The 16,245-nt window shown below is 39.6% G+C and overlaps 1 protein-coding gene across 7 annotated transcripts in view; it reads right to left on the reverse strand.

Annotated features, from left to right (window-relative positions):
- The window catches only part of akt1 (v-akt murine thymoma viral oncogene homolog 1), a 44,593-nt gene that overhangs the window by 15,837 nt on the left and 12,511 nt on the right, over positions 1–16,245 (reverse strand). For all 7 annotated transcript variants that reach the window (XM_055038215.1, XM_055038216.1, XM_055038222.1 and 4 more), the window contains one exon: positions 734–862. In XM_055038215.1, the coding sequence (XP_054894190.1) occupies positions 734–862 (129 nt within the window). The remainder of the gene's footprint in view (positions 1–733; positions 863–16,245) is intronic.

Consider the following 16,245-nt stretch of genomic DNA (forward strand, 5'->3'; position numbering starts at 1 on the left):
TGGGGCACTCCCAAATATATCTGAGAAAATAAATAAATAAATTTAAAAAATAATGCCTTCCGTCTTCTGCTTGAGGTGGAGACAAGAACCATTATTCACATAGTAATTTCAAAGAATGACCAACTCTATTAGCTTTCTTAAAAACAAATATCCCTAAAATAATATTTTGGAGCTTCTTCATCAGGTGAAAAAACAGATCAGAGTGATGTAAATAGAGGACGTCCTACTCTTTCTGTATCAAACTTAAGAAACTCCCATCAAACAGCCAATGAACTAATAAAATGACTGAGATTAAAAGAAAGCATAACAGAAAGAAGTATACACTTCAAAAGGTATTTTAGGAAATTGAACTAATGGTAGCACTGACACATCCAGGGAAGAATAAATCAGAAACAAAAGTGCAACACAATTTTTTGGTGTGCAATAAGTTTCAGATGTTAAGTACTAGTGTTTTCCAACAAGTAGCTCACAGCTGTTGAAGTTTTAGGCAACTCTTAAAAAACACAATAGACCAGAATATATCAAGTTTTTTGTACCCAACTGTAAGTGTTGGAGTGTTCCTGACTCTCTGCAGAGTACATTTAGAGTGATAGCTTTCAATGTACTTGGCTAAAACCGATATACATTATATTATTAAAACAACATGTGAAATGAACCCACAAAAAGTATTCAAGCAAAAAACTAAAGGTGCTTGGAAAAAGAAAGAGGTGTTTTCTATGAAGCAGATACTCACGTGCAACAGAGAAGTTATTTAAGGGGGTTTCCAGCTGGTCAACATCTTGTGGTCGTTCTTTGTAACCGATAAATGTACCGTCACTCTTGAGGAGAAAATACCTCGGCCTCCAGGTCTTGATGTATTCTCCTGATATGGGGAAAACACAGATAGAAGATATTGGGTTTCTGAGAAACCTCTGTTTCTAGATTCTCAAAAGCCCAACTAATGTACAACTCTACTCGTTTTGTGGGTTTTATGCTGTTATATGTGTCAATGTTCTGTTCTTTTCATGTACAAATGTGATGAAAACGGTTTTGGTTAACCTGAACTCATATACCTGTTTTTCCTTTTTATTTTTATTGGTCTTTAAAGACACTTTTTGAAGCAAATAAGATAAGAGCTAGCCCAAAAAAGATGTGCCATGTCTTATTTTTATTAAAAAATACTGGCAGGGTTAAGACAAAAGAAAAGCACAATGTGGGAGAAAAGCTAGATCAACCATTTGAGCCACCTTTGAGAATTTCCTGATTTGTAAAAAACAATCAGACAGAATTTTTTTCCCTCTGGAATTAAAGATTAAGACAGTAAACATAAATAAGTAATAGAAAATTATAAGTTAGTAAAGGAGAATGTAACAACACATACTGCTTTGCAAAGTATTTACTTCTTGACTTTTTTTGCATTTTGTCATTTTGCAACCAGGAACTTCAGTATGTTCAAGTCAAAGTAGCACTGAAAGAAAATAAGTGTCTTTACGAGTTTCAAAGAAAAAAAATCTGAAAATAACCATTTGAGCAACAAGTCTCAAGTCTTTTGCAGCTTAATTTTTTTTTCTCTACTTGGAACCAATCACCTCCCCATACAGATATTTGCCATAACCTGCAGCCACACAGGTCCATCCTACTCACTTACTCAAAGTGATTCACGCAAATGAATCTCTGAAGAAAGACCAAATTCAATTTATTCTGGTGATGCTTCAGGAAATGTTACGCCAGATGTTGTACAGACGGAAGGGGAAAAAAAAAACCTAACATACCATAACAAGGCAGTGGCACACGGCAGCGTGGAACTTGAATATTTATACTGGAAAACTGTAATTTATTTTTAATTACGGAGCCGTATATTAACCCCCTGCCAAGCAGCACCAAGCTGTCCTTAATTGCCCCATTTCCTCTAACACAGAAGTGTGGAGTTTCTTCGTGTGTGCGCATACAGAGATGTAGAAGATCTGTCAATATGAGCTTCTGTTTCCCTCACTCAAAAACTTCTGATTGATTCTACTGGAAACAGATCAGTCAGTACAAAGCAAACAGAAGCTAGTGGACTGTGGTACAGAACTCACCAAACAGTCCAAAACAAATTATATCATGTAAACTTATTGTTTTTCCTTTGTTTTTAACATTTTTCGTCAAGATGGATACAATCTTATAAAGACAAGAAAGTAAAGTTGCAGAGGCAAAAAACAACATTTTAATAGTAAGTAAATCATCAGATTTTCTGTGATTCCTAATAAAGGCCACTTCCATCACAGAAAAACAAACAAAAAAAAAAAACATTTGAAAAGTAATACTGGTAACAATAAGTTAAGGTTTGGCAAAGTCTTAGAAAACAAGACATCTAACATTTTGACAGATTGTAAGTGTGAGTTCTGTATGTTTTTGCTGTCCATTGTCTGAAGTTATGTTTGCTTCAATAGATGTAACTAATAACTGTGAAACTTTCACAGTGAAACAGTGACCAAACAGTAAGAAGCTCACACACCATACGCAATGTCTATGGGGTTAAATTGTGTTTTTGAATTCTTAAGATCTTCTAAGATTTTAGAAGATCATTTGATTTTTTTTTCTTTTTGGATATTGAATGTTTTCCTCTTATATTATGTTCAGTCATAAATGATGATACTTTTCCTGCCCACCATTTGTCAATTTTCATTTTAAAAAAATACACTGCAAATATGTCAACATGGTCAGGTAGAAGGAATAAAAAGAAAATGTCTAAAAGGTCAAGAAACTGCTAATCACCAGCAGATTTCAAATAAATCCAAAGTACCCCTCAGAGTGTTGGTCTTATCCGCAGAGTAATTCGAAATTATCAACTTTTTCCTTAAAAATGCTTCCACCGTGAAAGTAAGGTTGATCAATAGCAAAGACATGTTATTCGTCAGCATCTAGATCATTGATTCATAAATATATATTTCAAAGAATCAACACACAGTCCATTAAGATCACTCACCTACATCATTTCTAAACATACGACCCGGGGCACATATGTAGTGCAATTGAAGAGTACAGTTGGGGGGTTCAAATCAAGAACTGTTCAACAACAATGAAATGCCAAAATTGATGGCTAGAAACAATGCTGAACCCTTTGTACTGCTGAACTTCTTTTCCTCACTTGGGCCCCAGCTGGTGACTTGCTCTCCCGACAGGTTTTGACTGACCCATACTCCCTTGATATCTTCCATGCCAGCAACCACTGAGGACAGTATGTGCACAATGCAGAGGCAGGATAATGAGCCCCTCTAACTGACACCTCTGACGAGATGTGGACGTACATGCTCGTCTCGTGGGCATAGAAGACAAACAAACAAATAAAAAAGTAGTTTTAGTTGTCTAAGGTTTAGTTTTAGGGCAAGAACAGGGCAAAAATCACTTACAGACAGAAATATTCTTATGTACACAGTCTGTTGTGACGAGTAGAGTCAGGTGTTTCACCATACAAAAAAGGCCTCTGTGTAGTAGATTACATCAACATGCACTTTAGAAGGTTGAGAGCATTTTCTGCCAGCTCTGCTGACGCATAGCACCCACTGGAGAAGCAGCATGGGTGGTACTTTATGACGCAGCAGCAGCAGTTCAAGACTCAGCGAGCATTGCATTTTAGAGACACTGAGGTGGCCTTGATGGCATTGATATCAGGGGGATGACAAAGCCAGCCCTGCGTTCTCAGTCACTTGAGTCTTCCAAGAATTGTCGCTATGCTGAACAGTGATGTCAGAAGAGACGGGTTCATGTGGTCACTTGGGGAAAACACACCGTGAAGCAAACAAGTTTATGGAGGAACTTGACACTTGAGCTCTAAAAGCACCCAGAGAAAAAGCAACCAAGAGACTTGCAGTACAAGAAATGTTCACTATACTAGTGAGAAATGTGGGAAACTCCACATCTGCCCAGCACATTTTCACCTTGCACACACTACTTTGAGACAGGAGGACACTGCAACTTCCTCATGTATGACCACAAAACCTAGTCACATGACAAAGAGTGGAAGTAGTTACATCCGGCTGTCTGAGACTGTCTCCACAGCTCTGCAGTGCAGCACACACAAACACACAACACCACAGTCTGCTGAGAGCAAAAACAACAAAGATGACCCTTAGAAGCTTCCCATTTACACTCATTTCCCCTTCGACTCTTATTCATATGTACTTTCCACACACCTTTTTTAAGCGCTGACATGATGAGAAAGTGAAACTGACAGCTGGGCTTTTTGCATCTTTAACAGTTCACGTAAACAAAGTTGGGGAGAGACTGTGGTCACCAACTCTCACACTGATGCAAAAACAAAACAAAAAAATTCCTGCAAGAGAGCAAGCATTATCGAGGGTGTTAACTCACCCTCACTGATCAAGATTAACCCAAGTTAACCACCCAAAAACAAAGAAAGATACACTATTCTATTTATCTAACAAAGGATATTGCAAAAGTATTTGTACCCTAAAAGATTTTTACACTCATTACAACCACAATTGTCAGTATTTTATTGCAAATCATATGCAATATCACCAACTATAGTTGTTAGATAACATAATGATGAAATTTTATTTCTACAAATTATCTGAAATTCAGGCCTTGCATTTGCAATTAACCCCAAAGTCAATACTTCAAGTTTTCTAATTAAATTTTCTATTGGCTTTGTACTTGGTCTACAGACAAAATGTTCTTTGGAAGGACCTGAAAACTGAAGGGCCACTTTACAAAATTTCTCACCTGGATTTAGGTCTGAACTTGGACTATTGCATTTCAACTCGGGAATATTTTACATAAGCATTTGGGTTATTGTCCTATTGGAAAGAGAACCTGCACCCCAGATTAATGAGTTTTGCAACATCTAATAGGTTTTCTTCCAGGACTGCACAGTATTTATCTTCACTCATCTTCCCATCAACACAGAACCTTCATCACTTCTGGTAAACTTCAGAGGATGTATTTTGGCTTTCTTTCAGAAATGGCATGCTTTCCCATCATCATTACCATGAAAGCCAGATTAATAGCTCTTCCATATAAAGACTCTCCCACCTGAACTGCAGATTAACATGGCTGCTTTTCTAATTAATGGCAAATTTATAAGCGCCAGTGGATCGAAACGTCATGGTACTTTTACAGCTCTATTTTCAGTTGAATGGAAAAGTGCTTTCTAAGATGTTAAAGGTTGGAATATTTTTTTTAAATAGCCTCACCTTCCTACAACCTTATTACGCTGTTTTCACTGATTTTTAACAAACCTCTAAAGTAATTAGAGAACAGCTGTATTGAAATTGAGATTAAATTACAGAGGTAGATTGCAATATATTTTATTAAGAGTATCAGAGTAAATGAGGTGAATAAAATTAAAGTCCACCCTACGTTTGTTTCTGTTTTATGTCGTTGGTCAAATAAAACTATAATGAAATACATTGTGTGAAAAAAAAACCCAAAAACATAAAATATGCTCAATACAGGAGAATGCAAGTTAAGGTAAGTATAATTTTTGGTGTAATCCCATCACTGCTCAGCAGGGCAGACCCCAGCTGACTCAGTGAGAGGCGAAACAAATGGCATGATAAAAGGTCTAAATAAAAACTCATTCTACTTCTGACTCAGTTCATTACCACTCTGTACCAGTAAACCAAAACCTGCTTGATGTGAAAATGTTCTCCAAAACAGGAAAATGGCCCACAGACACAATGACCACAGCCAAGATAAAAAAAATAAAAAAAACTTTTATCAAATGTCTGATCGAGACACAAACACCTATTATAGGAAATCCTTCTTGTTATCTGTGTCACAGAATCAAAGCACTTCTACAGAAGTCAGACAGTGGCCATGTGGCTCAATTCAACTAAGTTATGAGAAGGACAGAAGTATAATAAGAGTGATTTGACGCAAGATGAGCGATGGGAGAACCGAAGGGGATGAAAAAGCTCTGTGCAAGGAGCTGTGCTGAATGGAGTGCTAGTGAGACAGATCGCTACATATGTTCCCTACATATGTAGGCCTGCGAGTGGAAGAGTGGGTGTATGAGCCATGTGCATTGTGACTGCGTGTGTGTGCATGGGAGGAGCTGTCAGGGCCTGATAGAGTGTCTTTACATGACAAGCAGCTGCTGAGGGCTAGGATGCGCGCTGGGCAAAGTGGAAAATAATGAACAGAGAACCGCTGCCAAACACAACAGAATTCATCTTTATTTGCCAACTGCTTCACGGTCCTGTATGTGTGGACAGCACTCGCATGCGACTGCCACGCCCTTTATCCCCCTAAACACACAACAAGGTGTACTGTGGGGGGAGAAACAGGTTTAGCCACAGCTGTAAAAGGTTGATCCTTATTTTGTTTGTCCACAGTTATAAAAATCACAGGAGCCTTACTTCTATTCCTACTAGATTTGAGATTATTTTTCCATTTATAAAATTGCCCCAGCTTGCATTGGGCTGGTAGGAGTTTCTCACGTTATAAAAACTTAGCAAAACAGCCCAGATTCACAGAATTTAAACAAAAATTTAGGACTAATTGGAATTGATTTTTAGCAAAAACCATATCAAAAATCCACATCTATTATCATTGTTGATCATTGTTGCAGGACAGACTGAGACCCACTAGATTTATCAGTAATGTTCAGCTTATTACACAATAATGCAAGATCACTATATTGCCTTAAGTATTAGTTTACCCCTCCAAATCCTGTAATTCAGGTGTTCCAATCAATTTCATGTCCATGACTATTTAAAACCAGTCAGACTGAGACGCAATCTGTTTCTACAAGCATTTCTGAAAGAATGGCTTGCCCTCAGGAGCTCAGTGAATTCAAAGGCAGTACCATGAGTAGTACCTGTGCAATAAGTTCAGTTGTGACTTATCACACAAGCACTTTTAACTGTGTAAAAAAATGAAAGTCGGTGGGAGCGTCAGAAACTTAACCACAAAGCAGGCCAATTAAATCACAGATGTTGAGATACACGGTACAAAAGGGCCACTTTCTGCACGGTTAGTGGGAAGAGACTTCAGGTTATCCCCAGACCAGTGTGTCTTCAAATGGGTTTCCATAGACAATCAGTTGCAGACAAAGCATTACATTAACAAATGCAATGCAAAGTTTTGGATGCAACCCGGTAAAGCAAACTTGTCAACGGTCTCTACAGCAGCAGAGAGATGTTCTCTCAAAACATTAACTAATGAGTCTGGGTTTGGCAGAAAGGCTCTTTTCCGATTGCATTGTGTCAGGTGTAAAGTTGGGTGCAGAACGGATTACGGTGTATGGCTATTTTTCAGAAGTTGGGCTGGGCCTCGTAGTTCCAGTGAAAGAAACTCTTAATACTTTAGCATACCAAGACATTTTGGACTGATGCTTCTGGCTATGGGAAACATTTGGGGATGGCCAGGTCAGTTCCAAACTGACTGTGTATCAGTACAAACTGAACATAATGACATAAGAACATTTATGTCCTTGTGTTTATAAGGACATAAATGACAGCATAGTCTGAAAAAACTTAACTGGTCCTGGCCTCAACCTTCATAGTCAAGTCAGACCTTCTCATTCAACATCCGTGTCTGCCCTCACAATGGCCAGAAATTCCTTTAATCAAAGTGCTAAGCCCTGTGAAAAGCCTTTCTAGACGCATTAAAGTATTGTTGTTTCTTTAAACAATCAAATTGTGGGCTGACACCACTTTAAAGCCTCTTAAATAAATGAGTAAAGAAATTTGATCCAGTCTTTTTGCTAATACAACACAGAACAAGCTGTTATTACTAGCTTGCTAATTAGTCGCACTATCAACTCCGTAGGCTACTTCACAAACTTGCATACTGAAATTTCTGATTATCCAATTCCTATGGTTTGAACACCTTTAACTGACTTGTTGTGCCCTGCCAGTCAATTAGCATAAGACAGCTACCACACATACATAAAAGAAAATGTGTTTAGAAATGGTTACAGTTGGGCAAGGTAATGGCGCAGGAGTAAACCGTGCCACCCATGTATGGAGTACGGATGTTAACCTTCCATTACCCCATGCTCCATACAGCCAGAGAAATTTCTAGTTACTCCAACATTTTCACTGGCAAACTTGTGAAACTGACTTCACACTGTGGGAAAGGCAGGCTGAAAAATTGTTGTGGTTTTGAGACCCAAGCTTTTTAAAACCTCTGTCTTCATACCTGTAATTGGGAGATGCTTACCCAAACATCATAGACTTACAAGAAAGCAAAACCTACAGCACTTTTAGGTGCCTGAGCCTTTTGTAAGTTAACTCTGTTAAAGAAGCCTAGAATAGAAAAGATACAGAGAGATGTTTTATAGAATAACTGGTAAATAAAGGGAGAAATGTGGAAATCTTCACACGGAAAAGAAAAAAAAACAAAAAACGAGGGAGTGAAAAAGGTCAATAGCTCTAAAGAACGTCCTGCTCTACCGTCTCCATGTGACAACAACAGGAATGCTGGTGTCCCAGCTGCCTTGGCTTGTTAGCGTTTAATAAAAACTCATCATGTAGCATTCATCAAGCAGCAAAAATGTGTATAAACCAACAGGTCTGATGCATACAAACCTCTTTGTGTAGTTGCAAAGGATCATTAAAGATGATTGGATAAACCATACCCACATTCATGTTATGAGAGGGTAAGTGATCTCTCACAACAAGCGGGGGGAGAGAGGCTCAGACAAAATGTGCCTCTCACTGCCCAAACCCAGTGGTTGGACTTCCTGAGTCGGCTGCTGTTGGGTTTTGTCCCCCGTCTGGCCATTCATAGCTTGGGGATGAGAGGAAGGGAGCCAGTGGTAACTCCATGAACTGTGCATGTGTGTGTTTGAGTGGTGGGAATCGGATGAGAGGGGTGGAGGGGGGGTGAGGCGGAGGTTGAGGATTAGGGAATTAGAACTCCAAAGCGAGGGAGGAGGGGGAGGATGGGCTTTGCCTTTTGTTGGTTTTTCCTCAGCCACCCCCGCCATCCCTTCGGCCCTTTTCTGCCGGGTTCTGCCTGTAGGCTGCAGCTGCGGCCCGCCGCCCTGTGCCCTGCATCTTAATGAGCTGTGGGCTCCAGAGGAGAGAGGGCTCCCTGATGTAGGGGTCACCAGTGAGCCTCAGAAACCACAGTCTTGACTTCCACCATGAATTGGTTGAATCAGAAGGCATGCTGCTAAACTTCATGTGGTCTAAAGTGCTCTCTACCCATTTGCACTGTTCACTGTGAAACAGACACCAATAGGCCATTGTAACCTGTCAGGGGTGTTTGGACACTTTTATGTTATATTTTCCTGACATTAATTTTTCTTTTATCCCAAGCAGTGGCAAAAAGTGTGAGTCCAAAGCCTGGACTTTGGAAGTATCATCATCATGTTGAGCTGCAGAACCATCCTATTTTGAAATCTAACCCTCTCACTGTCGCTAGGGCTGCTGCTACCCCTAGATAAAAAAAAAAAAAAGCAAGGGGGTTGGGGATGCGATGGAGTCTGCCCCTCTTTCTCACGCTCATAAGAAAGCACTCACTTCTTCTCCATGGTGAGTGACACCTGCTGATTACCATAGAGACACTGTGGGAAGTTCCCCCCTGCCACACAGGGGCTGAGATTTGCCCCTTCTCCTTGGGTAAACAAGCAACCCATGGATTAGTTAACTGGGTTACTGCACAGCAAACAAATAAACACAGATTACTGAGAGCAAATTAGTGGCAATAAAGTCTCAAGGACTGATGTAAGACCCAATACTTAAAAAGATAAGAAAACATCAATGGAAAAGCCAAACACCAGGGTAGAAACTTAGACAAAAAAAATAGCTCTGGTAGGAGCATAGCAGCTTTTCATCAAGCAGAAACTTCTACACAGAATTTTACAAAGATATAACCCTAAGCATTTTTGAAATGGTTGACATTTTCAAAATTATAATTTAGTCCTTTCTAACTTTAACCACAATGGATTTAAACTCAGATCTTGTCAGAGCTAGCTGTGGCCAAAAGGGCAGTAAATCCTTCACCTCAAGAAATATTTAAGCTTTCTTCCCTTTTTTCTGCGGCACTAATGACCACAATCTCTGTTGACCATTAGAAGCTATTTGAGAAATGAAGCAGTGTTGCTGGTCCTTTGGAAGATGTTTTTGTCTGGCTTTAATATGAAAGTTTCACGCTTCTTCTGGCTTTGAAGTCATTGCAATACAGTTTTTACATTGTGACATAACCATAAATTTAAGGCCAAAAGTCCTTCTAGAGTCTTAAAGGGCTATTCTTGATTTATGTCCTACGTCAAAGCATACAAATTTCATGCTGAGCCTAAAGCAAAGACCCACAAGGCCCAAGTCAAAGTCCCAGGTCTTAAACCAATACGTTTTCTAAATAATTCATCGGTAATTTTATTATCAATCAATCCATCAATCAATCAATCAAATTTTATTTGCATAGCACATTTCAGCAGCAAGGTATTTCAAAGTGCTTTACATCATAAACACCATGCAACATAGACTAAACAATACATTGTTACATATTACATTTCAAATACAATTCGAAACAGGTGTGTTTTTAGTTGAGATTTAAAGGAAGTCAGGGTTTCCGCTGTTTTACAGTTTTCTGGAAGTTTGTTCCAAATTTTTGGTGCATAGATGCTGAAAGCTGCTTCTCCTCTCTTGGTTCTGGTTATGTGGATGCAGAGCAGACCAGAACCAGAAGACCTGAGAGGTCTGAAGGTTGATACAACAGCAAATCCTTAATGTATTGTGGTGCTAAACCGTTCAGTGATTTGTAAACTAACAGTATTTTAAAATCTATTCTTTGAGCTACAGGGAGCCAGTGGAGGGACTTTAAAACTGGTGTCATGTGCTCTATCTTCCTGGTTTTAGTGAGAACGCGAGCAGCAGGGTTCTGGATAAGCTGCAGGTGTTTGATTGATTTGTTGGACAGGCCTGTGAAGACGTTGTTACAATAATCAATGCGACTAAAGATAAACGCATGGATGAGTTTCTCTAGATCTGGCTGAGAGATTAGTCCTCTAATTCTGGATATGTTCTTCAGGTGATAGAAGGCCGACTTTGTAACTGTCTTTATGTGACTCGCAAGGTTCAAGTCCAAGTCCATCAACTGTTACCAAAATTAAAAAGTTTTCCAGAGCAAGCAGCAACTGAAAAGCAACATTGCACTTCATAGTTAATATTAACCCTGGACATAACGGGTTTTATATTTCTGTCCTCTTGTTTTGAAACAATGCCTTTAAAAATATCATGCAAAGAGGGAGAGCAGTGCTAGTGATATAACTGATCTCCAACACTGGGAAGAGTTAGCTTTTTTTTTTTTTTTTTTTTTGGAAACTTCCACTATTGATTTGACCTGTCAGTGATGGAATTATACTACTAACAGGATGGTGGTCTACAAATGGAGGAGAGTAGGGAGATGTGCTCAGTGGGGCGGGCAAGGGATTTGGGAACCAGGAAAAATTAAGGACCAAGAATGGTAAAGAACATAAGATCAGATGGTGATGGAGACAGTCGGGAAACAAAAATGGGGAGAGGGAGATGTTGATTAGAAAAGAGGGAAAAATGATGGAGCACTACTGAGAACCACAGTTGGAGCCAGCAGGCGGGTTCTACACAGAAAAGTAAGCACACAGCAGGACTGTCATGAGAGGAGGCAAATTGGTGGAGGTGACACCTCCCGCAGTCTCCTGGTTCCACCACCATGCCAGCGCTCTTTCCTGCCAACAGCTGCACCCCAGTAATTTACTTCTCTCCACCACATTTAACAGGAAGACTGCTTCCCATTTTCCCATTTCCCAGAGTAGGGGGTCTGCCCTGAAGGCCAGAAACCTGGCCTGCCAAAGCGCTGAGTTCCTGGTGGGGAAACCTCTGTCTGATCAGTTAGTGCATCGTCTAGTACTTGCATGTTCTCTGCCTTGAACTGCTATGTAGTTTGTTAAAATTTTTAACAAATTACACAAAACATCCCTCCTACTGTCACATCCTGGCAAACTTATTTATGCCTCCTGCCGGCTTCCACATTTTTCACTTTACAGAAAAACAAACCTTAGTGTATTTTGATGGGATTTTGTGTAATTAACCAACAAAATTAGCACCAGGTTGAAACCTGGTTGTCACGACAGTAACACTTTTAGAACTTGATGTAGTTGAAAGGAGAAAACTCAAAATTTTCAATGAGGGGTTAGATAAATGTAATTACAGAAAGCAGAAATATACTATTAAAAGCTATTGAAAAAAACTGCTCTAAATCATTGAGACACGTCGTTTATTGTGTTTCATTGAAGTTGCAAGAGATCAATTGTAAGCTAGACTTTCTGAAGATAACAAGAAGGTAGAACATATTCCAGCAAGTTTTCTTTTCCTGACTTTTCAACTTCTCTCTGGATTCAGAAATGTTGAAAGTATTTGGACATCTCAGTTAAGGAAAATTTAGCTAAGATACGGCATCTTCATTTTCTCAGGAAAGCAGATAGCCATGCTAATCTCCAATAGTCCTCCAAAGAAAGCTTAAAAAGGGAGTTCTGCATTAAAAACCTTAGGTCTACGTACAAACCTTTATTGCTGCACATGTACCATACAGTATGCATCAATTGAACTGGGTTTTTAAAATCCTGTTGGGAATTATATGGAGTTTATTAATTGAAATTTATAGATGAATAAATGTAAGTTAGATTTTTTTTTATGAAAAAAAAAATCACCACATAAAGGAACCATTTCACTAAATTCTGTGGAAGTTTTCTCTAGTAGTGCAATTTAAAAGGTTGTGTGTCTGTGCAGTGCAGTGATGTGTGGTTGCTGACAGCCATAGCGAGGGATCTGCAGGAGCCAGACTGAGCCCAGCAATAAATCTGGCAGCAAGTCAAAGACCTGTAGTCTTGAAACAGTCAGCATGACAAAATCATGAGATATGGTTAATCAGGTGGGCATGCGCCTTTGAAGACCATTTAATAGTAGAAGAAACTCTGTTCACGTTTAGGAGGTATTAAAAAAAGTGAACCATGACTTCTGTGAAAAACTGTGGGCTGGATTCTTGCAGGTCTGTTCACCACATGTATCGGATAGAAATATGCAGAAGATGACAAGAAGAAAAAAAAAAAACATTGTTCCATGTATTGTAGGGAGGCGGTTTTACAGTACCGCCTCCCTACATTAGCCTCCCTCTGCGTCCCATGCACTCTACTGGACCACCAACAAGGCTTTGCTTGGAGGAGCACATCATGGGTGTCCTTCAACCTCATGACCAGCAAAAGGGACCAATTAGCTGATGAGCTCCAAACCAGACCATGAGAGGGTCTGTGTGGCACGTCGCACACATCCTCCATCAGCTCTCCTCATGCCGACTGGGTCACTGAGCAATGTTCTGGGAACATCACAAGGACGCCGCTTAACTTCTGCCTCTCTTTTTCACCCCTTTATCTTTCCCACACCACCTCTACTGGCGTGTTCTCTGCACCTCCCTCCCCTCACGAGTCTGAGCCAGCTGAGCGTGTTACCCAAATCCAACAGTTGTTGTGGCCTTCGTTAGCCTAACGAGGGGGCCGGCTCTTTATACTTGTCAAGGAGCAAATGAGTCAAACAAACAAGGGCCAGGGAAGAGGCGAGGACAAGCAAGTGCTGTTCTGTCGAGCTTCACTGAGCTTTTGGCCACAGTGCTTTGCTGGAAACTGAGGAACCCACAATCTGCTACTTTGATGTCTGATGATGCACTGGCTTTGAAAGAAACTTTGGAAGGATGTTGTTCCTTTTTTTTCTTCCAAGGTAAAAATAAAACCCATGCTGCTCAGGATCTGCAGCATGGGTCCGTAGACACATTCAAAGTGTGTATCGGGTGCACACTGTAAAGCACATAAAAGCGGACACATAACAATTGGTTGCGATACCAACTACAAAGTTGCAGTGTTTGTACAAGCCTGTACTTCCAATGTGGTCCATACGCAAGTTTGCTGGGTGATGTCCTGTTGGCGGTGTTCTCTAAATAAACATGCTTCACACAGACTGTACCCTCTCAGAGACATTCACAAGTACTTTTTTTCCCTACCAAGTCTCAGTCAATTCTCGATCCAAAATTTATGGAATATGTAGCTCTGGTATGAAAACAAATAATCATTTGCCCCAAAATAAACTCATAAGCTTTTAATGCCTATAAAAATATACTGTAAATTAAAAGTATCATAACAATATAAAAATATTCCATCATGTAAAAAGAAAAGCAACAATTTGTTAACGCCACTTTACAAAATCTTTTACAGGTTTCTATCATATGATGTAATCAGCTACTATTCATCCCTTTGGTCACTAGTGTATTAAACAAGGTTGTAAAGCTTTTGATGTCTTGTTTCAGCATGTGAAAAATTATTCACATGACTTCACATGCACTTCTATATCTGCATTTAGAAGTTATGCTTTCAAGTCTCATAACAGTAGATATATGATGATGTAATTTTACATGATCAGTTTTCTGTTTCTTCTTCAAAATCAAATTCATTCAAAAATTAATTTGATTTTAAAGTCCCAATGCTGTTTTAAAATAAAACAAAAAAAAGACGCTAAACAAGTGCCAGGGGGAAAAAAACTATGAAAATTGTTAATACCTTGGCTGAAAAGAGGCTGCCCTTGTGAAATCTGCACATTGATTGTGCCTAGTGATCAGATTATAAGAAACTAAACAAATAAAAAACTTTATATATCACTGTTTGCATCATTAGTCAGTCCTACCTGGTTCTTACAACAAATAAGGGCAAAGTGCAATTTAGTGTATTATTAAGAAAGATTAGGGTTCGTTAATACACCCTAACATGAATTGCCTTTATTTTAAAGAATCTTAAGAGCCTTTGTGATGACACTATCTTACCAGAGTGAAAATAATATATCTGATGTAAATGAAGTTTAGTTTTTTGGAAAAATTAGTCAAAGTCTTCTAGAACGGTTCAGTATGAGAAAAATCTGTACAGTAATTTAAATATTACAATAAACATCAAGGAGGAAAACAGAGATCCAAAGTGTGTGAATATGTCAGAGCTACAGTCTATGGATTACTGACTTGGTTAAGTAATCCATCAACTTGCTAGATGGATTTAAGAATAAACAATTAATTTGCTATTAACCCCTTTTTCTGGCTCCTGCTGTCCAGAGACATTACAAAAAATAAAAAAATGACAGACTGAGCATTCTATTACCATGTCAGTCAGTAATTTTTGAATGCCATCACAGAAATGACGACACAAATCATTCACTCAATCTACCCCTAGTGGCACACTTAACCCTGATTACATTAGATAAAGATTGCTCCTGAGGCTCAAGGAGTCCTTGCAGCACAAGTTTAATCTCTTTGTTTTGCGGCTAAAGGGCAACTTCAATCCGAGTTGCAGACTCAAGTCACCACTTCTGCGAGTTTCACAGCTGCATTGTAAAACTGACCATTTCACACCAGCATCAAGTGGCTTTAACAATTTGAGCACATTTCTTTGACTCAAAGCCTAAAAAGAAAGTATGAAGGTGCGTCCTTCAGAATGAGATCACTGAAGGCAGCCAATCTACAACAAATGTTCATAATTTTTCAAGGCTGAGAATGTGGAGTTACACAAAGTATGAAGCAAAATACTTACTCCAGTTTCTTTTGGGAGTCTTGAAACAGTTTGCACGTGCATGTTCAAGATGACTAATCAGAAAGGAATCAGAGTAAGAGTGAATGGCATGGCTTTGTTTAGTTAACATGCTGGAGTGGCTGTGCTTTGTGCCTTGGACTGACCCACTGTGAAATCCAATCACCACAAAGAGACAGCAACTTTTACTGGGGTAGGGTGAAGAGGAAACTCACGATGAGTTTGGTTTTTGTAAAGTTACACAAGTAGAAAACTGCATGACTGGGTTTCATGGAACACAGACAAAACAATGATGGAAATATGAAGGTTTACCTTTTCTGAGATGTTAAATTGATGTTTTCGGTGCACACATGGGAGTAATGAGCATGGTGCGGTTGTATGAGTCGTTCATTATCATGCCCACGCAGAGATCTGAGTCACTTGGGTGGCACTGCCACACAATAAAAGCTCAGGCGAAGGTGCGGGACGCCTGGCTGAGGTGACGGACAGCAAAGCGGGGCTGCTGCAGGTTCACCTTCTGTGCAGTGGCTCTGGGGCAACGAGTGTATGACAGTGATGCGACACTAAAAGCCTTCCTGTCAGGGAAGCGGCCGGACGTCCTCCAATCAAAACACGGAGGCTCGGGGTGACATTTCACAGGCCACAGCTGCTGGGCTGCGACAGCATGCCAACTCACTATTCCTGACGGGTTGTTTGTTTAGCGTGTGTCATAAGTAAAG

Source organism: Poeciliopsis prolifica, unplaced genomic scaffold (genome assembly GCF_027474105.1).
Source record: "Poeciliopsis prolifica strain line A6 unplaced genomic scaffold, Auburn_PproV2 SCAFFOLD013, whole genome shotgun sequence".
NCBI classification, from domain to species: Eukaryota; Metazoa; Chordata; class Actinopteri; order Cyprinodontiformes; family Poeciliidae; genus Poeciliopsis; species Poeciliopsis prolifica.